Source organism: Rattus rattus, chromosome 3 (assembly GCF_011064425.1).
Source record: "Rattus rattus isolate New Zealand chromosome 3, Rrattus_CSIRO_v1, whole genome shotgun sequence".
In the NCBI taxonomy this organism is placed as follows: domain Eukaryota; kingdom Metazoa; phylum Chordata; class Mammalia; order Rodentia; family Muridae; genus Rattus; species Rattus rattus.
This window is the reverse complement of record NC_046156.1, coordinates 206,543,629-206,569,749: the sequence shown is the minus strand read 5'-3', so window position 1 is coordinate 206,569,749 and position 26,121 is coordinate 206,543,629. Positions and strand designations below refer to the sequence as shown.

The window sequence follows — 26,121 nt, the reverse complement described above, 5'->3', positions numbered from 1 at the left end:
TTCATGATATAATGATATGATTTTATCCTAAATCCGAATAGGACATAGTAAGTTCCAAATTGTGTGGGGGAAGTTGCTAGAATTTATTATTAGTTGTTGATATTCCAAAAAAATGTAAAAGTCCAAAATCATCAGATGTCTAATGAAACTGTGGTGTCCATTTACACTATGATACAAGTTCGTTACAAATCCATCACCTCACTACTTATCATTTTATATTGAAAAAGAAATTAACCAAAATGATCATTGCGATTTTGAAAAGTGTGTTAAATAAACTTTCTCTCTTCTTGAAAAAAATCTGCTTCTGCATTATTTCCTGGCACAAACATTGGTCAATTTTGATTGACATGAACAACTTAAAGATCTGAAATGTGTCTGACAATTTTTCTTTAATTCAATTCTCTATCCTCTGAAATTCTATCACCGTTACCTCACTTAACTGCCAGATTTCATGTTTGTCTTATAACTGCATTCTTCAGGGAAACAGTAAAAATTATGTATGGAGAAAGTTTCCATGGAAACATACTACAAACTCTTAGACACCTTCATATTAGAGAAAATATAATCATATTACTATTAATAACAACAGAATGGTAATTTTACTTTTTCCCCTCCGAGCATTTTTCATGGCTGATGAAATTAACTCAGAAGAAGGTGACATTGCATAGGAGCAAAGTGACAGCTTGTGGATGGGACAGGTCCTCCTGCTCAACCTAGCAACTCTCTATAATACCATGAAAATATTTTTACAGTGTTTTAAAAATGGATTCAGATTTTTAAAAATTCAATAAGCACATGTCATTGTCAATTATGACTCTGAGTCTCTGTGACTCTCCTCTAGCCTGTTGCATGGTAAGTTGATAGCAGCGAGTCTCGGGGAGTAAGTCTTACAAAGCCAGGATTTATGTGACTTTATTTTCTGGGGAAAAAGAGGGGTTTAATAATTTTAGAGCTCTGTTTAAGAAAAGTCTGCTTACAATTAAGTTAATTAATTCTATGTCTTGGAATGGAAAACCTCAGACTTCCTTTTGGGGTTGGGTGGCTTTTTCGTCAACCTAACGCTGATTTCCATCAAAACTCACTGTATCTGATATGTGTCATTTGCTTTAGCCATTCCAAAAAAAGAAAATGATTTTTTAAAACACTGTCTACAAAGAAATGTTATAAGAATGAATAAATACCATGGCATTACTCTACTGATAATTAGTATAAGGAGGTCATTATAAAAGCGCCCTCCCTTAGTTTCGGTCATGTTGGACACTCGACTTCCGGAAATTTTTTTCTCAGTGCCATTATTGAGGAAGCCAACAGAAATCAGCATGCTTCTTTTCCCACAAATATTCCCTCCCAATCTTTGCAGCTGTCTGGCACACAGATGTTTTGCATCAACATGCTTACAGTGTTTTACATCCTATCACAATGCTTCTGTAATGAGACATGAGGCAGATTTTTCCCAACAAAATATAAGACCTACATTAGCAGCCTGATGGCGGATTTAACTCTTACACTGTCCTGTCAACATTTTGGAGAACTGACTGACTTTGTATCAACTCTTCCATTATCTATGAAGCATAGGTGAGCGTGAGCCATGGGAAGAGTTGACAAGAGTAACGGTTATTCCACAGTGGGACCTGAGGGTCACATCTGAGAAACCTGTTTCTATGGGCACACAGGGTTAGATTAATTAGAACTGTCATTTTAAGGTGTGGTGAGAGACTGAATAGTCATTAAGTCCAATTCAGTGAACAGGAAATATTTTGAATTACAAAGTAAGGAAACATTCCACTTTGTAGCTAATGGCCCATAATTATTGAGGGCATTGAAAAAGGTAATGAAGTGATCATAGATTTGAAGAATAAACCAATTATAAACAGGAAAAGGACATACTAAAGTGCACGAAGTGCTGGGAACGGGCTGAGGCTGCTCGAGCCTCTAGTTCCAAACATAATCCGAGAAAGGATGGAGAAGCAAGGAGGCTCAAAACCAGGTCAAACAGTAACTACACGTTTAGACATGAATGTTGTCATCAAGAGAATTGCCCCAGTTGGAAAATTGCAGAGAGACAACCAAAATCTGTGTTCAGTAGAGACACTGCTCTTTAATTTGATAAACAAGTTGAAAAATTAGTTGAAAAAAATAGTTAAGATTCAAAGTTTGATGGAAAGGAAGCTAGGAGCACGGGATAAAGACCACTAGAATGATTTTTTTTTTAGGAAGGATGACCTTTCCCCTCTCGTAGAGATCCTTAAAGACACATATTATGAAGTTGATTCGATTATTTTCAACTCACTTAAATCTGAAGCCATTTCACATGGACTTTCAAAGTCTTGAACTGCATTCTTTCACAGAAACTTTTTAATCCTGAGGCCAAAGATAATTAGAAAAAAAGACAGTTCTCACGGGACTGGAGCCAGTGAGGTTATTTTTAAGAGATATTTAATTGCCTCGTTTTCGAATCTGTTTGAGCAGGTAATTCCTATCTGTGCACATGAGCTGAGATTGTAAGAGTGCTACGACCTACCTCTCAAAGGAAAAGGGCATTAGAACAAAACAAAATTTGAGATGTTTATTCACTGTGTGGCCTGAAAACCCACTTTTCATGTTTGACAAAAATTAAATGATTTGCGGCATGCTTGTATCTCTTGCTTTTTCAACTTAGGGAGGCAACTGACATCACTTTGGGGACTGCACGCTGAGGCCACTTAAGGATTTGGAAATCTTTTTAAATCTTTACAAATTCATGTATTAAAAGAATGGTCGCATATTGCACTAGAAAATAAAGAAAACTGTTGGCTCTGCCACGTTCTTAACTTCGTATGTGCTGAATGGACTAGGCATTATAGTCTTAAGGAGGGGTGAAGTGAACTAGAATCTCAATTTCAGGTTACACGGTGGTGCAGAGTGTATGTATTTTATCCCAAAACGCTATCCATTTAAATGAATAGAAAAGGAATAAATATAAACCACTTGTGTACATTAATTTTAATGTGGCTATTTAAACGTAAAGACTTGGTTATGCTATGTACCCATGTGAACTCATTTACACAGACAACCCAAAGCCAGCCAGGATCAACTCTTTAATAAAACTCTCTATGGCTGCAGAAAAGCTTGGCTTTCCATTTTACTCTCAAGTAGAAAATATTTAATTTTTTCTGTTGTTAATTGTGTACAGCACAGGAAAAACTAATGAAGTAAGATAATCAGGCCAACCACTCCACTCACCCTTACTTTAACTTTTCCTGTCCCATTCCCTACTAGCCATCAGCCCAAGCCTGTTCCTTCAAGTTGGTAACTTAATGTAAAAGTCATTGTATAGCCTGACTTACTTGAACATCATTCATGAGAGAATTTGGAGTAAATGAATATACATGCCATATATGTATACATGTATGTAGGGCTATATTTAGGATATGTTTTTTATTGTTATTGTTGTCTTTCTGAAAAAGATTATGGAAGACTTCGCTGCTTCAAGGCCTGAGAAGAAAAACTACCTTTCTCTAGGCCTTTTTATGGGTCAGCCAGCTTGAGTTAAGTTAATATACACCATATGGCTATAACCCTCAGAAAACCAAGTCTAAAGGCAGCCTAGCCGGGAGTCAGAAGTCTGTGAAATGAAACCTTTCCATACTTCTCTTAGCTCGTGAGTCCAACCTCTTTTCCAACACACTGCTTAACTTCATGTCTGTCTTTTTCTTGCTGAAAGACGCCTGTATGTTTCACTTTAGAAACTAATTAATAACAAACTAGTACGTTTTCTAGCTATTTTAATTACCTGTTGATCTAACAAAAGGGATTAGAAAGCTGGTTCAAAAGACATCCTGTGTTATCTTGACATTTCATTATACTATTACTCCATGTCAGATTTAGCCTGTGTCACTACAATTTCTAAGTATTTGTTAGCTAGCATATTACAGATCCTAAAGTAAATATTACACTAAAAATATTGACTAATTATTTGTTTAGTTAAGCACTCTAGAACTATAATACTGCATAATGTGACTAATATTTCAAAATAAGGATGTCTAAAAAGTTAAACTATGTATAGCATGAATGCTACTTAAAATTAATTTCACAATGCAAATCTCACTAAGCATAGCCAATTCGTGAGACATGTTGCAAAGAGGGTCTATTGTATTTTGATTAATTCAAACCAAAATTCAACACCAAAAGGCACATATCCTATTACTTGAAACAAAGTGAGATATGTGAATTATATTATTTGGTAGTATGAAACATTTTTAGGTAGAAATTGGACATAATCATTATCAATTTTAGTACAAATACTTACCTGCGATGACTTGAATTTAAATGGTCTCTTTTTTATAATAAAAATTATATCAAAAGCGAAATAAGACAGGATTCAAAGGTTTAACACAGCTGCTGTTATCTTAACATTGTTATATTAACAGTGAAATTGCATTTAAAGGCTTCAGTTAATTCAGGATGTGTTCTAATTCTTGGACTAGCAGGGTGAAGACCCCAGTCTGACGTTCCCATTCCTCCCTCCGCCAAAAAAATCCACTTGACAAACTCCCTATTGTCTTAACCATAATGCCGGTAGTAAGTCTGTCTGTGTCACTGGACTGTAGGTGCTCCGTGCACTTAGTACAGAATCCAGAATCCATTCCGACATCCACTTGAACCTCAGTGAGTATATTTGCTGCAGCTTTTTAATCTGTATTTTAAAAAGAGATATCAAATACTTACGTTTAAAGCAGTAGGCATCAAATCTGCTATCAGGGAGAGGGAAGCATGTCTGGTTCTCAAAACGATACAGGGTTCTCACCCCAAGTAGACCACCTCCACACTGAGCCCTGGCCACAGTCACCGGGTGCCGCACGCTGGCATCCGACAGCCAGCCGTAATCGCACTGGTCAAAGCCGTTCCTCCAAGCTGCTTGAAGTTCCCCAACAGTCGCCAGCCTGGCATCCCGGTTTGCACACTCTGCTTCGGCCTCCTCGAAGGTGAATTTACTGGGAGCAGTGATGTGGAACACATCGCCTGCAAGAAGAGGATGAAAAAAAAAGGCTTAGGTCTACTTCTCAGCTTCTTCCGGATTTGATAAATGCTGAGGGAGGTTGTGATACTTTTTACAGTAAGGAGGCAGTTGCTTATGGAGTAAAGCAAATAACCACATGTTTATTTTGAAAAACTATTATTACCATATAATAAAACTAACATACCACAATAGTTTAATTCTATACAAGTGTTTGTGTATGTATGCATGCAGGATGAGTGTGTGTGTGTGTGTGTGTGTGTGTGTGTGTGTTCCTTAAAAAGTTGATGGAGCATTCGTCTGTTAATAAAGAAATCATTTTAAAATAAACACATCTTTCCAAATGATTATCCAACATCCTGTGAGAGAATTAGAAAATCAAACAGTAAATCTCTGACTATCCTTTTCCCACATATTACTACCACCTATACAGATTAATCTTGTTGCTCAAACAACCAGATAAGAAACATCCCTAGGAATTTGATTTGGGGAAGGATAGAAGCAGTCGAAATGAAAGGTTGTCAGTCTACCTTGTGTCCTTGGCTCAGGACTGCCATGGGGTTGCAGCCAGGGTTCAAAGTAACACAAAGTGAAGGGTGTTTGAGGCTGATGTCAGCTTCCACTGAACAGCTTAGGTTCTTAGGCCTCTAAAGGCAGCAATTTCTCCTACGTGCTCTATCCAGAAAAGAAGACATGTGTTCTAATTTTCACAAAGTCATTAGAAATGCTAGTGGGCGTTCTAGCCAAGGTCAATAGACTGTTCCCTGCCAATTAATTAACAAGCCAATCCTGAACACTTACTGTGCTCATCACTGGATCCAATCAGTAGAGAAGTCTAGTCATTGTCGTTAACATAAAACAACAAACTCTGGAAAATTAAGTTTGTTAAACTAGCATTGTATTTGGGCATCCAGAATAACAATTTGATGAAATAAATTTTATTCCAATTAAATGACGCTTTTAAGATATGAGCAAGAATGACTAAAAGTCAGAGGAAACATTAAAGAACACCTAGATAAATGTAACCGGAACAGGAAGGAGTACAGATGAGATGGAGAGGAAGCTAAAAAGTTATCAGGCCAGTATTACAGAAGTCAGGGTCCTGTTGCACGGCTCAGAGGTGATCTCTAATGCTGTAATATATCAGACAGCAGAAGCACAGAATTCTTACAATTGTAGACCCAAGCCAGGTAGAACAAGCCATCTGCTTAAAACAAATGGTACCATTACTCTAAGTAGACGATAGTTTTATGAGAAACAAGAAAATTTTTCATAGGAAAAGATGGCCAAAATACACATATCAGCTTTTCTTACTATAAATTCAAAATCTGTACTGGGGAAAACAAACCAAATCCCCAATAAGAACTGATAGATAAAAAGAGAAAATTTTACTTTTACCATGGCGTTTAGAAGGGCAGAGGGAGGGAGGGAGGGAATTGGGTGGGAGAGGGTGGGAGGAAGGGCAGGGGAAAAGGGGAACATGATCAGATATTGAGAGGGGGGTCCAGGAGTGAAGCCCTGAGGGTCAGTAGAATGAGTGGAAACGGGCAACCTCTGGAGGTGGGAAGTCAGGGGGGACCCTCTAGAATGTACCAGAGGCCTGGGATATGAGAGACTCTCAAGACCAAAGGGAGGGACCTTAGAGGAAATGCCCTACAGTGGGGAGAGGGAATTTGTAGAACCCACATCAAGTGAAGGGAGGGTTTTCCATCCCACAGTCAAAAACACTGACCCAGGTTGTCCCTGTTTAAAAGAACTGCAGAGACAAGAATGGAGAAGAAACCGAGGGAAGGAGATCCACGGACCAGCCCAAATTGAGATCCAGCTCAAGGGGAGGCTCCAAGGCCCGATACTATGCTATGGTGTGCTTACAGACAGGAGCCTAGCGTGGCTGTCCTCCGAGAGGCCCAACAAACAGCTGACGTAGGCAGATGCAGATACTTATACCTAACCAATGGCCTGAAGTTGGGGACCCCTGTGGTTGAATTAGAGAAAGGCTGGAAGAAGCTGAGGAGGAAGGCAACCCCATAGGAAGACCAGCAGTCTCACTAACCTGGACTTCCGAGATCTCTCAGATACTGAGCCACCAACCAGGCAGCATACATTAGCTGGTCTGAGGCCTCCACACAAATACAGCAGAGGACTCTCTGGTTTGGCTTCAGTGAGAGAAGCAGCAGCTAACCCTTGAGAGATGAGACCCCAGAGAGTGGGAGGCCTGGAGGGGTTGGGAACGGGACTTCCTCTTGGAGACAGGGGTTGGGGGTGGGGTGGGGAGAGGGGTGGGGGGGGTGGGGGATGGGATGTGGGCAGAAAGGAGGGGGATTATGATAGGACTGGAAAAAAAGAATAGTAATAAAAACATAAAAAGTAAAAGAATAGGTTTACATATTAAATCCCCTAGACTGTCAAACATGTTCAATAAATGGCATTTTTGACTCTTGTTTAAAAAAATTGTTTTGTTTTGTTTTTGTTTCTGCCTTTTTGGGTTTTGTGGGGGGTTTTTTGTTTGTTTGTTTTCCATGCTTCTCAAGCAAAACATTAAATAAAATTATTCTGTGGCCACCAGGAATAGTCACTGCATCAAAGGATCGTGGAAAGGACTGGAGGGAGTTGCAGCGTGAGCAGCCTCACTGACCTTGGAATCATACCTGGCTTTAGGCCTGAACTGGATGCCCGTATTCCTCCCCCAAAGGTAGAACTCCAGGTGACATTGCTCTGGGCATCGTAGCTTCGGGCACTGCTAAAAACTCTGTTCTGAAGCAAAACTATTCCTCCTGACTAACACAAAGGATCTGCCAGCCAGAGCAAGGCAAAGATTCTCACTCACTGAGGAAAACTCTGTTTCTAGAGACAAAACCAGAGGAAAATGCTAATGAGGAGAACTGCACCCAGCTTTAAAGGGCAAATATAGCTGAACATTAAAATGAATAAAGAAAGGGTTAGAAAGGGAAATGCCATTTTTATTCACCAACAAAGTTACTTAGGAAAATTTTCATGGAAGAAGTATCATCAAATAAAACCTTACATCGGAAGATTCTACTTCCCTTCACATCAGTAATACCCATAGAAGAACGATTTCAGTAGTTGAACTTCTGTAATCTCAAGACTGCTTAATTCCAGTTTCATTTATATGTAAGGACCTGCTCAACCTTGCAAAGGTTTAATTTCATTTACTAGTGTTTTGTATTTATTTTGCTTTTCTTTGTTTGTTTGTATGTGTCTCTCTGTGTGTGTACTCTTGTGCACGCCTGTGCCCTTGACCTCCTGAAGCAGATGTCAGACTCTCTGAGGCTAGAGCTACAGTCTGTAGTGAGCTTAGGCAATTCGAGTTCTTGAGCCAATCTGGACCCCTGCGAGAACACCAAGTGCTCTTAACCCCTATCTATCTCTTCAGCCCCCAACACTGGGAATACTTAAACACACTGAAAAAAATCGCCATTGTATCGTGCCACTTGGATGAAAATGGAATAGTTTAATAGATTTACTAGATTGATTGAGCTTATTTTAAAATAAGGATAGAAAAAAATTCACTCATCAAGATAGCATGTAGTAACTCACTGTGATGTAATTCCTATTTTGGAATAATAAGAGAAAGAAGAAAATATTATGTTTAATTCTACTCCGAAATCAATCATGTAAGCCTTTCTACATCATAATATCTTAGCCTGAAATTACCTTTGCCCATATCAAAACCCTAACAATATAACAAATCCTGTACTCCATGACTATATTGTTGTTCATTATTTTAATTAATGCTCAGTCCATAGCAAACTACACTGCCTATATTTGTAAAACGCTCTTTTCTGTTGTAACAATCTCCAAATATTGAAACAGAACATCTGTTGATGGGTTCATTCCATGAAATGTTCTGGCAAATATTGTTCCAAAGACGTGTATCTCAATGATGTAGATAATTCACAAGTGATTTATAGTAAACATATCTTAAAATTCTGGTATACTAGGAAACCTGTTCATAGCAACTGAACAAGTGGATCAGGCTACCAGAGAGAACCACGGCAGGAGAGAAGGAATCCAGGCATGCAGTCAGTCTTCCCCCATAGTAAAGCAGGGGACCAAAGCCAGTTCCTTGGTCAAGGGTGTAAGCCAGCAATTTAAACCAAACAAAGGAGCTCATCTCTTTAATAAAACTGAAGCATTATCTCCACAAAAAATGAAAATGCAGTCAGGTTTAAATCTCAGCACCATCTTTAAAGTTTAAGAGACAGGCACAGAGTCCCCTGTAAGGAAATTGCAATTTTCCTAGCATAGGGCATCACTGCTGCATCATTTCCCATGTGCACATGGACCTGAGCAAACAAGGCAACAGTAGATTTAGCAGCCAGGCGCCTCCCAGGAGGAGAATGACCGCTTCTCATTTGACAAGAACTCCACCGTAAAGTTCCAGCAGCAGGCCTCATCAAGACAGAGGCGAGGGTGTTATTTTTAAGGTTTATATGTACACATTCATATTAGTGCACACATAAAATATAATGCAGAACAGAGGATTTTACTTGCAAGATAATGTGCCTATTTGGATAGGAAACATATAAACAGTATCCTATGTCAGATTAGCACAGGTTTTCAAGCTAATTGCTTCAAACTTTAGTTTACTCCCATTTTGACTACCTCTCCAGAGATGGCCTACAACAGTGGTCTTCAAACTGTGGGTCATGCCCCCCATCAGGGTCGAAGGACCCTTTCATGGGGGTCTCACCTCAGATATCTTGCATATGATTAATAACTGTGCCAAACGGACAGTTATAGAGTAGCAATGAAAATAATTTATGGTTGTGGGTAACCACACCAGGAGGAACTATAGTAAAGGGTGACAGCGGTAGGAAGGTAGAGAAACACGAGTCTAGAAAGCCGGGCAATGATGGCTCAAGCTTTTAATCTCAGAACTCAAGAGGCAGCAGAGGGGCAGAGGCAGGCAGATCTCTGAGTTCAAGGTCAGCCTCTTCTACAGAGTGAGTTCCAGAACAGCCAGGGTTACACAAAGAAACCTTGTCTCCAAGAAAAAATGAAAAAAGAAAGGAAGGAAAGAAGGAAGAAAAAGAGGGAAAGAGGGAGGGAGAGGGAGGAGGGAAGGAGGCTAGTCCTAGAGATTGTCAGATGGCAAAAAAAAAAGGAGAAAGAAAAGAAGGAGGGAATAAAGGAAGGGAGGGAGAGAAAGAAAGAAAGAAAGAAAGAAAGAAAGAAAGAAAGAAAGAAAGAAAGGAAGGAAGGAAGGAAGGAAGGAAGGAAGGAAGGAAGGAAGAAAAGAAAGAAAGAAAGAAAGAAAGAAAGAAAGAAAGAAAGAAAGAAGGAAGGAAGGAAGGAAGGAATAACTTGAAGGCATTTTTGTTTATGTTTTAATATCTGGTGACAATACACAAACTAGAACTTACTTAATGATGGGACTTAGCATCATCATAAATATTAAGAGAATTGCTTTAGTTTGACCAGTAGCCACTGCAAGCCTCTCTTGAAAGCAGACCACGCCTGCTTTCTCCATGCTTCCGAGTGTCTGATGAAAAAAGATACTTCTTGGCAGCCAAAGAAGTGACACATGGTTGAAACACAAGCAATGGGGAAACACATTAAAGCATGAAAAATGATCTATGATGTCCAAACACTAAAGCTTCCTCCCAGGAGATGCAGAGCAGAACTGTTAAAAAGCCAAAGTTCAGAGCAAGCCTGGGATACTCAACCTGGTGGCTGCTCTCAGTGCTCAAAGCAGAGACCTCGCCATGGTTTCCTGAGCCAGGGAATTTGCAGAGTGGCATCAGATGGTGGTGTTTCTTTTGTTTGCGTGTGCTCGTGGCCCTGTTGTGTTGAATTATGAGCTATGAATATCAGTTCAGTAAACTAGCAAACTCCATGCTGTTTTTTTTTTAGTTTGCCTATGAAATTTATATATGTATATGTGCATGTAATGTATATGTGTACATGTAGGCAATGCATACATACACCACGCATACAAATATGTGTGTATATACATATATACATACATATCCTTGTTTTTATCAATAACTAAAATGAATAATTTGAAAGTAACCAGAGGAGATGAGCATTTAAGTACCCGTGAGTCAAGACTGGTTGCCAAATATGCCAGATCACATAATATTAACAGCAACTTGACTAAGTCGTTAGCTTCAAAGTACTGACTTCAAATTCTTCAAAGGATTTTCCTTTTTACTCTTTCTCTATTTTGATCAAATATATGTATACTCACATATATACAATTCTAAGTTAAAAATGAATATTCAGTATCTTCTGAGTCACGAATCAATTAACTCTACATGTCTGGTATAGCCTCTCACACGCACTGCTCTCTAACTCCTTAAAGGACCACTATTTATAGATATTGCCACCTTGTATCATTTCCTTAAGACTGGGTCTTACAAAGTGCATAAAAGTCAGGCTTTGTAAACAATGACAGGAAGGCTCTGTGCTCTCAGAACAGCATTTCTAGGGCTCAGATCCCAGAGCCAACATTAGGTTGGCCACCAGTGTTTCTCATTCTGTCTGTCTCTCTCTGTCTGTCTTTCTCTCTGTTTCTGACTGTCTCTGTCTGTCTGTTTCTCTCTCTCTCTCTCTCTCTCTCTCTCTCTCTCTCTCTCTCTCCATATATAAACATACATATATGTGTGTGGGTGTACCAATAGATGGATTACAGAAGTATACATGAAATTGTATCAATAATCACATTGTAAAAAGGTAAAATGTTCAAATCAATTGATTTCTGCACACTTGAAGCAGATAATTAGAAAAAAGAAAACCTACATTCACATCAAAAATGCAATACTAAGGATAAGTTAAACAAAAGAACTGTACATTATATACTCTGAAAACTAAGAGAATTCTTGTGTGCAGTCAAATATTTAAAAAGAAAAACCTGAAAATATCCCATGCTCATGGACCATAAGATTTAAAATCGTTATGATGGCAAAGCACCCCCACTTGATGTGGAGATTTAGTGAAAGCTGACTGTGTCCTAACTAACTTTCTTGTAGAAACTGGCAAACTGATTCTAAAATTATTTTAGGGACTCGAGAGACTCAGAATAGCAGCTGGGAGGTCTCACACGCTCCAATTTCAAACTTTACTACAATGCTATAGCAATACAGGCCCTATTGTACTGTAAACCAAGCATTTAGGCATCCATCTATAATCACCTCACCTTGGAGGCAGAGATAAGATCAGAAGCTCAGGGCCAGTCTTGGCTACATAGAAATTTTGTAGCCAGTCTGTGCTCTATGAGAATCTGTCTCAAAATCCACAACTGGGAAAAGAAGACAATATACCAGTGCTGTAAGGATGGGCACACAGGCCAATGTGATAGAATTTAGCATCCAAATAAATACATGTCTGGTTGATATATGTTCAAGAGGGTAGAAAACCCATTAAGTGCGGGTTGGCAGGGGGAATAGGCCATTGGAGAAATTCTGCTGGCATAACAGAATGATTTCAAATATATATATACTCAAAATAACAGTAAGAGAATTAAAAGTCATAAAATTCTTCTGGCCACAGTGGAACACACCTTTAATCCCAGCATTCGGAATGGGTGCAGGCAGATGTATTTATGTGAGTTCCAAGGCAGCCAGGCCTGTTACACAAAGAGACTGTGTCTCAAATAACAGGGTATAAAAATCATGAAATTCCTTGAAGGAAACACAATGGGAAGTTTTTACAGTTGGATATCTGGCAATAATTTGTGAGTGTTAACACCAACTGCAAAAACAATAGATGAATTAGATTTGGTTAATGAACTGGATTTGATTAAAATTTAAAACTTCTTATGTTCAAATGATCCTATTAAGAGTTTGAATGACACCTTAAACACTAGGGAAAATATTTTCAGGTAATATACCAAGCAATGGTCAACAATTTAAAGAGAGAAAATGATAAAACCTACGATTTCTATAAAGCATTTATTGTTTTTTATTATATATTCTCACACCTACAACAAGCCCTTCATGTTTGTCAAAATAAAAAAAAATACAGAAACTTATGGCCTTTCCTCAAGGGAGAACTTAACTGTTGCATGATATTTGAAGAAAAGAAATAAAAAAACAAATACCAAGTATATGAAACTAACTCTTAAGTAAAGCAAAAGTTCCTGTCAAGAAATCCCACTGCAAGCCAGAAAAGCCAACCAAGAAATTTTAGAAGCCCGGTTTTTGAATACCAGCAATAGAGAATGCTAGAAATATGGGCTGGGGGCAGGGTTCTCTACAATGACCCGAGAACCATTGCAAGAAAGGCATGTACATGGTCCACCAGGGAGCCAGAAAAGGACCTAGCTCCTGAGGGTGAGGTAACAACCTTTAAAGGCAGGGCTACATAGAAAACACAGGCCATGAGCAAATAGGACACGGGTCTCTACAGTTAGAGGTGAAGAAACTCTAAGCCGACCAGACAGGTCTGGATACAAGCCCAGGATTGATTCTTTTGCAAGAAAATTAAATAGGTCAACCATGAAAGAAGGTTAGCTGATCTCATCAGCGACATTCCTCTTCGTCTAGAGAGAAAATAAAATGCCTTTAAAAAGACAACTATTTTCTGGTAATTTTACCATACCCAAGTAAATAATCTAGTTGCATTTAAAAGGGATTGATTTTTTTTTTACGTTTGAGGTATTTTTCCTGAAATATTTACATTATGGTCGTCACAGCTCGCTCCTACCTATCTCGTCTGGGAATTATTTTTCACCATAACAGCAGCTAGACACACGAACCTTCTAATGCACTCTCAGCCCTAGAAGAGAAACACATTACATCACACAGCACCTTCACAGAGACTTAAGCCTTCAGACAGTAGGGCCACGGCAGTGTTGTCTGAGTCCATGACCCTAGAGTGGTAGAGGCCATAAGGTTTCTGAGTGCTGTCTGTGATTTGGGCTGACAATGACTAGCATCAGAATAAATATTGTTTCCAAACAAATTAGGAGAGATAAAATAAAACTATGTATTTGCTACCGCATTATCTTTTAATCATTCAATAATGTTCCAGCATGAAGTTAACCACATTGGAAGTGATCCGGTCTTCATGATGCCCTGGTTCTAGTAGCTCCTGATAGCCCTCAGAGGGCTATGACTCAAGCTGACTTGAGCACTGCACTCTTATCCACTCGGATCAAGCCTATTTCTCAGAACTCTCTAGGGATGAAACTTTGCAGTTTCAGAAGACTTAATAATCTTCCTTGCTGGAAAAATTCACCTCCTACAGAACCTAATACACAAGGGGGTGGTTTCAAATGTTTGTCTGCTCTGCAGTGTGAATGAAGAGCCTCTTATTCCCATAAGCTACACAGCAGCTGTATCAATCACTAACTTTGTGCCATTCAATATAGTAAGTGTGACAGATATCATCTCCTTCGGTCTCATACCGCCCTTCAAATGTAAATTCTCTAATTGTTCTAAACTTCCTTCAGAAGTAATTATTTACAGCTTAAGGATATGAAATTTGCCCGTGATCTGTCAAGTAGTAAATGGCAGGATGGACCTCCATGAAGGTGCTGCTTTTAAAACAATGCTTTATTAACTCTTTAAACTTTTGTATAATGTGCTTTTTCCTGCATTCACTCCATCCTGTGTCTTCCCATATCCAGCCCCACCAAGGGCAGTTTGAGTTATCCAGCTACTGTTCAGAGTGGCCTTACCCTGGGGATCCATAGAAATCATGATTTGAACCGGAACCCACAATGTTCAATTTCTCACCATGTCAGCACCAGCATTAACCCAAAGCTTCCCTTCAGCCGTTGTCCCAGACAGGGATAGAAACTGGCATTCTTCAAATTATTGTTGCTAAGTGATAATGCCTTGTACTCTACATATTAAATGCATGTTCAATTTATAGTAATGCTATTGGTATATAACTTCATCCCAAATTCAGATCATCTGGGGTCTCCATTTTTAATCTTTTTTTTTTCTGAATCATTCAGCCATTTCAGCTCTAGTCTAAGGGTGTCTTAACATCTTCCAAATCCAGTTGATGGGAAAACAGAGATTACATATAATAATGATTATTTTATCAATCTTAATTTCTGCATTCCTATTTTAAACCCTAGCTCACAATCTCTACTAACAGTGTTTTGATCCTCAATCATTTCTTAAAAAAAACAAAACACCATAAGGTTTAGAACACCCCTGATAACACAAACTAATATTGAAATAGCTGACATATATGCTCTTCACAGTTTCTCAGCTTGATTTTCTTTTTAAAAGCAAAATACTATATTAAAATGCTAATTTGGTCTATAAAAACCACTTTAAAATGCAAAATATGAATTTATAGCCTATAGAATTTTAAGCACAATGTCAGTGTAATATGACATTCTAAATCAAGATATGTGATATTTTTAATGAGAAATAACTAAATTTAAATAAAAATTTGTGTCAGGACCTCCAATTCTACTTCCCTCCTCTATCCCTCATACACTTGTCTTCCCTGACTACAATGAAATATAGGTGGGAATTATTAGATCCATGAACTCAGCAATGGATAGATTTTAATGAGAATCCCAGCTCACTTTCAAATGACATTTATTAGTTTAACAATTAAAAAAGTAATTTTCTGTCAACAAGGTTCAACTCCTATTTAGAATATCAAACCTATGTTTGTAAGACTAGCAACAGCGGAGGCTAAGGCAGAAGAGTTTGAGACCAATCCAGGCTACAGAGCCTGATGTTTAAAGGAAAAAGGAGAAAGAGGAGGAGGATGAAGAGGAGGCAGAAGAGGGGAAGAAGAGGAGGAAGAAAAGGAGGAAGAAGAGGAGGAAGAAGAGGAAGAGGAGGAAGAAGAGGAGGAGGAGGAGGAGGAGACAATGACTAATAAACCCTTCTTCATGGTAAAATTCGCACATATATCCTGAGCTGCTCTCTAATAGAATTGCTTTCTGAAAGCTGGAGTGACACTGTGCAAATGGTAAAAGCCAACTCCCAATTGGTGCAGTGTGGCTAAGGGATCCCTGGTGGACTTCTCTACCCAGGTTTTCAAAAAGTCTACAGCTTTAGGAAGCAGGACTCAGGCAGCCCCTAAAGGGCCACTAAAGACTAACTAGACCAACAGACAGGTCCCTGAGTACCAGAGCCTGGCTCTCCATCAAGAAGTCTGGCTTACGATTTGTGCATAAATATTCCATATATCATTACTATTTGATAAAGCTCTCTCCAGCAGATTAGATATCACAAATACCTTCTATAAACTACCTCTGTATCTGATACAGACTTAGCAACATCCCTGATACATGCATTACAGTTCTAAGAGGTCTCCTTCTAAGCAAAAACCATGATACAAATTTCTACCTTACCAAGATAACAATAAGAAATCTATTTACTAGTGCCAAGCCTTTCGATCAAACATCTCCAATTAAAACTATCTGTCATTAAAAACTATTTTAAAGATATTTTAAGAAGTTAAGAGGAAGAGAAAGTTTCTGTTTTACATGTGTCCGTAGTAGCTTGACTATTGTCTGTGTCCCCCTTTGCGTTTATGCAAAATCAGGAGCTGTTACCACTGGAATTTCTTACTTAGAAAATACACTTACTGTTATCAAATGACAGTATGATAAAGTATGCTTTGAGGCACACTGAATGAATGAATAAGGAAAATGTGGGCTGCTTATATTCCAGCTCTCACATCTAATAACCACCCATTCAGTGAACAGAGCTGGAGAATGAAAGACTGGCCACGTGGCACATACCTGAGCCAGACAGCAGGGTCTTTTGAGTACAAGAGTATGAAGCAAACACAGCCAGACACAAAACAACAAAAACAAATAAACAAAACACCCAACAAACAAGCAAGGAACTTTAATCCTGGAAGGGACTATCTCATCCAACCTTATTTTACACATAAAACAATAGATACCAAGTCGAAATTACACAAGTTACTCAATTTAATTATATATATATATATATATATATATATATATATATATATATGTATGTATATTTACTTGGGCTTATAAAATGCCAGTCACAATAGATGAAAATCCATTTCAAAAGTCATAGAAACAGCCATTCTGTTTGGAACAACGGCCAAGAATGAAGTCCTTTGGGAATCTGAGTGTTTGTGAAAAAGCACCAAGTAAACAAGACAATGTCTTGGGATCTCAGTTTCTCCAAAAAACATGAAATCTTTCTTGGACTGTGTTTTTTGTACTCTTCCCAGGTGTAGCAGACAGGAGTCATTTTCCTTCAGATTTTTTTTGTTACAACTGGCTACTGGTATTTGTTTGTGTGCCTCTGTGGAAAAGTATGGTTGTTTTGTTTTGTTTTGTTTTGTTTTGTTTTGTTTTGTTCTGCATGCAGCTTGGTGTGCCACGTGTGGCTTGCCCTTGTGGTTGTTCACTTTACTCTTGTGACTCCTCTTAATCCTCAGAGTATAAATTGTCTGATGCTCTGAATAAAGTTGGCTACTGCATGAGGCTTTAATCCATCTCAGTGATCAGCTCCATTCTCCCAGGTCCCCACTGTCTTTGGAGCGGTAAGTATCATCCCTCTGCCTTTTATTGTAAAACTACCTGGAACCTTTTAGATACAGTCACTTTGAACTCAAATACTCTTTACACTGGCAAAGAAATAGCAGAACGAAAATTAACTAGCTTCTAACGTCTTGAAGAGAAAAGGCTTTATGAAACTGACTTTTGGGTTGGAGAGATGGCTCCATGATTTAGAACGCTAGCTGCTCTTCCAGAGGTCCTGAGTTCAATTCCCAGCAAATACATGGTGACTCACACTCATCTGTAAAGGGATTTGATACCCTCTTCTGGCATGCAGACGTGTATCCAAAGGAGCACTCGTACATTAAAAAACAAAACAAAAACAAAAAGGCAAAAGCAAACTGGCTATAGCGTCGCTGGTGAACAGCAGACTGTCTACAGCAGTATATGTTTTTGTGTTTTCATGTTTTTATATTTTTATGTTATTTTGATTGTGCGGATTGGTTGGATGAATGACTGTTCTGAAAAAAAAAAATCCTTACAACAAAATAGGACCAAAAATAGCACCTCATTTGCTGGTTTATCCTGTTTTTCTTGGTTGGGGGAGGGGGTGTTTATCTGCATTTGGATTCCTAGCAGTTTGTCACCACAGGGTTTCTACCTGGCTCTCACTAGAATAGGTGCCACCCTTACAGTTTTCTATTCTGAATGTTCTAAAAGGGCAGTATGACTGTGAAGAACCTGCCATTGGCCGAGATATTTCTATTTACACGGCCCTCCTTCCCTTTCCTCTGTAATTTTGGCTTGTTTTACCACAAAATCATCCAGTCACGGAAAGAACACGCTGCTGTGTGGAAATGTAAAGAAGCCCGGGACTTATTCTCTGAGCTTGCTCTAGTTTTCTCCGTTTTATAAATTCGAATGACGCTCTAGGACAGTGGTTCTCAACATGTGGGTCGCGACCCCTGTGGGAGTCCCACAGAGCCTTGCACAGTGGTCACCTAAGATAATCATAAAACACAATGGTTTGCATTACAGTTTATAACCATAGCCAAAGTACAGTTATGAAGAAGCATCAAAAATAATTTTATGGATGGGAGTCACCACAACTAGCGGAACCGTATTCAAGGGTCAAAGTCTGAGGAAAGCTGAGAAGCATGGCTATAAAAGGTCAAACGTCTTACCGTCCAGATGATCCACATAGCAATACACATCATAGGTTTCCTGGGGAGAGCGGAATCCATAGGTCCGAACTCCTTCCTTCCCCATCATGTCTCCATAACAGCCCTCTCGGGGAGCCCGTATGGGATATCTGGGGAGGCAGAGGACCAGTAAGTGCCACTCTCACTGGCAGATTACTACGTAAAATCGTAAAAGCGTTTGGCTGAAGACCTCTCACCTGACAGTTTGGTCAGACAGCCATCCTGCATCACACTGCTCAAATCCGTCCTCATAGGCAGCGAACAGCTGCTCTGGGGTTGCTATGACCGCCCCGATGTCCAAACAAGCCTGTTGAGCAGACGCGAAGTTCAGAGTGTATCTGCTGGTCGCTGCCCTGTAGTGAAACACAACACCTGCAAAGAAAACAAATCGAAGTCTGTTCCAGTGCTCAAATCCCCCATTCACTGTCAGAATGAAACAACATACCGATTAATACAAATGTCATCGTTACTGATTCTTAGTACATGAAACTCGTGTTGATTGAAGGGAACCTCAAAATGCCACATATCTAGGTGTCCCGCTCCACATGCTATATTCTGGAAACAGGCAGCGTTGTGACATTTACTTTCCTGGAGAGTGTGACAGGTTGAGCAAAACACCAGGCTGTCTGGGTGAGAACGCCTAGTTCATCTTCATTTGCTCTCTACTCATAAACTAGTCACTCTCTGAGCCTTGATCTTCTTTCTTATCTAAATCTGATACTTATTTGATTGATCTGAACGTGAGGTAGATTGCTATGCACGATCCGAATATGCACCATATCCACTGTCTGACAAGCCTATTTTTTTAATCTCTGCTATGAGTGATACAAATATACAATTTTCATCCCGAAAGAGTCCTGAAATAACATCCTCCACAATTTCCCAGGGAGAAGCAAGGCATATTTGCCTCAAATTTCACTTGGTTTTATTTTAGGTATTGTAAAATGGTAGTTATAAACTATGCCTTAGGCCTCAGGAGACTCCAAAAAGCTGAAGAAGGAACAGCTATGGGGTGGAGCTGCTGGCCCTGTCTTGGAACTTCAACGCATTATTTCCATTTTTAACTGGAGGAAATATCATGACTCACGAAAACGATATGCCCAACTGATATGCCAGTAAAGTCACCGAGGATACAGATTGGGGCAAGGGGATTTTGTAAGTAAAACTCCATCGATTCAAATACTCAAATACTCAGGACCACTTTTCGGTGTTGTTTGGAATGAATTGCTGTTTTTTAAGATATCTGTCCCTCTTCCTCTGACTCTGAGTCATTTCCTGGGGTTGACAGATCTGTCTTCCATAGTGAGACTGGCTATCAGACACTCTCACTCATGTTATTCCTTATATGGTGTCTCTGTCTCAAGACATGTGTATTCCTCAAGAGAGCTGTGGAGGAATTAGAAGAGACTCATTGCAGATGAGTCCTGTGATCAGTACCCACACACGCGGAGCTGCCAGGAACTCACTGATGGACTGACCTGCAAGGAGGTTGTCTTTCCTTCTTCTGACCTTTCATGTCTCAAAAGGTTACCAAATGCCATTCTCTACCTTCATGTGACCTCTCTAAACCTGTCTGGAAGCGTGTATACCGTCTGTTTAGTACGCACCAAATAACTTTTAAGCTCTGAGTAAGAACCTAAATGGGTTTGAAATAGTTTATAGTGGTTAAAGTTTCAAGTAATCTTGGGAATTATAAATCTTCCACACACACTCAGTATGGGTGCTAAGAGGGGACAGAGCAGGAGGCCTTCTTGCCTAAGGCTAGGCTATCAATCCATATATAAGTGTTTGCCATTGTTGAAATAACCTGAAGACATCGGAGGCTAAGGAGATTAGGAGGAAGATAGTCATTTTTCCAAGCAGCAAGAGGCAAGTCCACTGCTAAGTCTTTTTTTTTTTTTTTTTATTAACTTGAGTATTTCTTATGTACATTTCGAGTGTTATTCCCTTTCCCGGTTTCCGGGCAAACATCCCCTTCCCTCCCCCCCCACTGCTAAGTCTTTAATGAGGAAAAATTCTTTAAAAAATGTAAGAAGCTGTTAAACACTTGCGGAACTTTGGAGAGTAAATGTGGGTGATATACATCTCTGCATATACATGTATATGAAGGTACAATCTTAGGATAACTAAAATTAATGGTGAGGAACTCGGGGATTTAGTGGTTCCATGGACAACAGGAAACAGATGAATTTAATGATAAGGGATGTTTTATCGTAAATTTGTTTGTTGCACCTAAAATTCAAACCATTTCCTTTTGGCTAAGCAAGAAAGGGTTCTATTAAAACCTCTTTTATGTATTTCTGAAAGGTAAATATTTTATAGGGAAATTGAGAGTCAGGGGAAAATCTGTTCCATCATGTCTGGGTATTAGACTTTCGCTTAATAACTTGCCAACACATTCTGCTTCCAAGAGCTGTGGCATTATGTGTGTGCCCAATTAAAGCAATTTCTCTTTGCTTTGTCTTCCGACTTAAGCTCAAGTGACATATAAACCACCATTAAAAGGAGGATAAAGGTAAAATGTGTCATTACAAATCGTAATAGATAGCAACTAGTGTTAATGTTACATTTTGTTTTACTGTGATTTCTTGCTCTGGGCCAAAGAAAATTCAAATATTGATTGACTTTGTAAGACATTATGATATAAATCATGGTTAGTTTTACAATATAGCTTTTAATTGATGCTTCTTAAAATTTAACTCAAACTTTTTTGTTGTCATTTTTTTTGTTTTTGTTTGCTTGTTTGTTTTACATTTATTGTGTGTGTCTTTGTCCCTGCAGAGGCACGGGTAAACAAATGCCTTTGTACCATGTGGGTTCCAGGAATCACATGCTGAGCTTGTCAGCCTTGGCAGCACGTATCTTTATGCTGAGCCAACTTACCAGTGCTCATTGGTAATCCCGGTAAGAAGGCTGAGGTTATAGTTCTGAGATAGAATATTTGCCTAGCAAGCACATGATCTTGGGTTTGACCTTTAGTACCCCCAAAGATCACATGATGAAAATTAAGACCAAAGGGGGAAAGATCTATATCTTTATGTGTATACATATGTGGTATTTTGAATGAGAATGCACCCTAGAGGTTCATATTTTTGAATTCTTGGTGCCCAGTTGATGGAACTGTTTGAGAAGGACTAAACATGTGGTCCTCTTAGAGGTGATGTGTCATCAGGAGTGGGCTTTGATTTTTAAAAGCGCATACCATTCCCAGTTAGCTCTTCAGCTCTTTAGCTCAGCGTCAATAACATGAAGTAACTGCTACTTATACTAACGGTCAGTTCGCTACTGACAGGCTGTTCCTGCTGGTTGGATCCTCACGACCAATCACTCACCTAACCCAGTTAGCTCTCTTTCTCGGGCACCATGTCTGATGGTTGGTTGCCATGTGCTTCTCACTATAATGGTGGTCAAAGGCTCTAACCCTTTGTAACTGTGAACCCCAAAGTAAATGTTTTGTTTGTTAACTTACCTTGGTCAAAATGTTTTGTTATGACAATGGGAAAGTAACTAAGACACCATCTATACAACATCAAAATTAAAATGTACTATAGCCTTTAGAGTATTCAAATGCAATCACTAGCTGATCTGAGCAGTAAAATGATTTTAAAACTATGTATCATGTCTTGAGGATTTCATTATTTCTAGTATTTTGCGCTTTACTGCGTTCCATCAATTAATGAAGCTGCTTCACAAAGCCCTACCTGTCCTGAAAGACTAAATTTGTTTCTTGTGTTTTCCACAGGTGCAGGTCAGGATCAAGAGATATCCCTGAGGAGTGACCCATACTTCTGACTTGGGTATCGTGCTACAACCTTTCTTACGATCTGAAAGCCTTACCGTCCACGGCCAGTGACATAGTGTTCTGAGTGTCTTCAATGCCATACATGACATCACAGCGGTAGGCACCTGCGTCACTAGCACGGAGTTTGACCATGGTGAGAGAGGCATCGCCTACATCATCGGGATGTGTAGGCACTGATACTCGCCCCTTGTAGTCCTGACCAATCTTGATATTCCCATTTTGGGCCACCAGGACAGTAGTCTCCTTTATGTCTTTTCCATTTTTGTCCACTTCCATTTTAGACCATTTGATTCTGAGAAATTCACTCGTGTTGTAATTGGGTGGTAAGGTGGGCAAGGTTGAAAAATGACAAGGTAGGATCACTTTTCCAGACAAAGAGCCTTTAACAGGTGGGTTTTCTTCCATTTTGGCTGTAGGAAAGAAAAAAAATTCAGATTAATATTCCTAAAAAAGCCAGTGCTGAATGTGTGGAGTTTGAGAATTGACTGGGAAGTGCTACAGAGCTTCCATTACATCTTGAGTGTGGGAGAGAAGAAAATGAGAATGATTTATGTAAAGAGAATAGTATAGAACCTCAATAACACTTCATAACAAAGATGGGGATTAATGACGTTCATCCCTGTACACTGACATGAACAGCTCATTTGAAAGCGTTTGTCACTTGATATTTAACTTGAAGAAAAAAAAAAGATAAAGTAAGGCAAGGAAAAACAAAAAATTAAGCACAGAAAGAACTGGGCAGGTTAGAGTCTGAACCACAGTTTGAAGGAATAGACCAACCTGGGTCCGCGTGTGCTCGTGCTAAACATCCTAGTGCTTAGGAGAATGGGCGAGAGGGTTGCTCTAAGTTCTAGTCTAGAATTAATGAGAGAAAACTGCCCCCTCCCCAACTCCCTATCTCCTGTCCTTCTCCCCTTTCTCCTTCTTTCTCTCAAAAACAAAAAATCTAGTCTAGTGTTAGGAAATCTAAAACGTACATGTATTGATCAGAGAAAAACCTCCTTTAGGATAACTGCCATAAACATTACTTCAGAAAAATATAACTAAAAATTAACGTTTGAAGGGGAGGTTAGAATTTTTAACACTACTGGAGAAGACTAGAGAAAGAGCAGGCTTGTATTGTAAGAGCCCTCTTCTGGTCCAGCAATTGAGGCAGGCAAGTTTCCAAGGCCAGCCTGAACTTGTTACACTAACAGGTCAGAGATGAAAACCATTAAAGGTAACTACCACATTACCTTAGAGAAAATAAAAATAAAAGTGAAAGAAGGATTTCCAACGGTACTTGGTGAGACTGGGGTGGGGGCACGTCTCCTGTTTGAAGAGCCCTCTTTGGGCCCTTGTTTCAGGCAAAGGCTTCGTTCTAATGACAAGCCCAGCTGCAATCACTTTGCAGAGAAACACTGCCTTTCATTATCCCCTGGCCGGAAAGCCTGCTTCTGTTCACCTAACCCTCCCAACTACTCATTTCTGTTTAAGCTCTTAAACATTTAATGACAAAGTGTACACTGGTTACAATTTAACACCACTGCATGCAAAAGAAAATACCTTTTCACCCTTCCGGGAACCCATCCCCCTCATCCAGGCCTCCTACCCCTTTCCAGTCTCCACTAGCTAGGCTAAACCAGGGGTAAGAAACGATAGGAATTCTTGTTCTTGCACAAGCAATGCTCACTTCATGAAATGGTGTAGAAAATTTAAGAGTCCTGTCCATATCAGGCAACTCTATGACTTTTAACTACTGATGTTTCTCTGACACTGTGCTAGCGGTCTAAGACATATATGTCTCATGTAAACATGCATCCACAGCAATGTAGCTCATGGAACCCTTATCATTCGGCTGGGGCATTTTTAAAATTACAAGAAGATATTATGCCCGTTAATTAAGAAAAAGAAGAGAAGAGAAAAGAAATTCCACTGCCAAAGACACCGGTGGCCAAAAGTAGGCATAGTGGCTCGTTCTTGCAGTCCTAAGACAGAGGCATCAGGGTGAGGAATCTCCATTAGCTGGAGACCTGCCTGCTCTATGTGGAAAATTCCAGGCTAGCTGGGGCTGCAGAGAGAGAGAGAGAGAGAGAGAGAGAGAGAGAGAGAGAGAGAGAGAGAGAGAGAGAGAGAGAGAGAAAGAGAGCGAGCTCTGTCGCCTCCTCCCAACAATGTGATCAAAACGATATTATGCCTGGTGTATTTGTGTTAGAAACCTCTCACTTATTCCAAAACAGTAATACATTGTGTTCCATATTTGGTCATCATTCCATTGATCTACATATAGAGTTCATTCATGGGATACTTAACACAATTAAAAATGAAGTGAGCTTTAGGGAGGAGGGTGTTCTTTTTTTTCTTTTTTCTTTTCTTTTCTTTTCTTTTTTTTTTTTTTTTTTAGCAAGGCAATAATGTCATTTTCAGTGCTTAGAAAATAGTCTCAAACTTAAAAGTTCACCCTCCGAGATGAGCCTGATTTCTTGGTGAAGATGCCCCTGAGAAGAAAGGGCAAGTTCCCACCTGGCTGGGGACAGACCCGAGCCAGAGCGTGCATCTCATTATATCTCACCTAACCATCTACAGCATTGGCATTCATTAACTACCTCTCCTGAACCTAAACTCATTCACATAGACGTCTTCATCTTAAATTTTTCTTGCTCTTAGACACCTGCTTTAGTCACTGCCAGAACTGAGACCTTTCAGTTCTTTCATAATCTCTTTCATTCATCCAAAAAGCCTGCAGGGAACATGCTAAAAATGACCCCACCTGGTTCCCATCCCTTTCATTTAGACTAAGCTAAGGTATGCCCAACATCTCTGCTTGTTTAATTTATTGGTCTATTGAGACAGGGGGTGGGGGTTACTCTAAGCCTGTGTGTAAAAATCTTATTTACACTCATTGTACATTCTAGGAATTCATACTTTCCCTCCAAAGAACCATCTAATCAAAATAAAATACAGCAACATTACCACAAATACTGAGAATTTTTTTTTTTAGTAGGAAACAATTTTATAACAGCGTGGGATACCTGATCTACTCTTCCTTCATAGCTATTACTAACGTCCAGTGGTTTTCATGATTATAAATGCATATGGGAAGATATAGGCTTCAGCCAAATCTACGAAGTAGAGAAGTAGCCGGAACATGGAACATGGTTTAAGCACTTTTGCTCTACTGAAGGGCACATTGGGATGAACTGGCAATTTCACAAGAGCTTTGTATTGTTCTGGCTATCCACAAACACACAAATCTTAAAACCTTTGTTCTAATGTGAATATAAGCTCACAATGCTATCCAGTCTTCAGAATAAGACTAACAAAAGATGTACAGTCAAAGCTTTTGAGTATTAAGACTTGGGTCATAATTCATCAGGGCACAAGAACTAAGCTAACTGCATCTAAATATTTTCGGAGTTATTTTAATCATCTGAAGTATAGTGTAGAGAAAGTATGCTCTTTTTAAAAAAATCTGCTACCTGCAGAAACTTGTCTGAATCTAATAAAAATGCATCCTGACAAAAAAAAAGTTCACTGTTTTCACATATGATTTGTGTCCTAAATGATTCCAGTAGGGGAGAAAGCTCTGTGTAACGAATGGCTCATTACTTCTCATTCTGTGCAGAGACTCTGCCCAGTAAGAATGATGCAAATCCCATCTGTGCAGAGACAGAAAAAGGGCACCAGAATATCAGATTGAAAATATTGGGAT

The 26,121-nt window shown here is 39.3% G+C and overlaps 1 protein-coding gene across 3 annotated transcripts in view; it reads right to left on the bottom strand.

Annotated features, from left to right (window-relative positions):
- Positions 1-26,121, bottom strand: part of Vcan (versican) — a 97,872-nt gene that overhangs the window by 57,931 nt on the left and 13,820 nt on the right. For all 3 annotated transcript variants that reach the window (XM_032899063.1, XM_032899060.1, XM_032899062.1), the window contains exons 3-6: positions 22,466-22,840; positions 18,826-19,000; positions 18,611-18,738; positions 4,708-5,001 (exon numbers count right to left, since the gene is read on the bottom strand). In XM_032899063.1, coding sequence (XP_032754954.1) covers positions 4,708-5,001; positions 18,611-18,738; positions 18,826-19,000; positions 22,466-22,840 — 972 coding nt within the window. The remainder of the gene's footprint in view (positions 1-4,707; positions 5,002-18,610; positions 18,739-18,825; positions 19,001-22,465; positions 22,841-26,121) is intronic.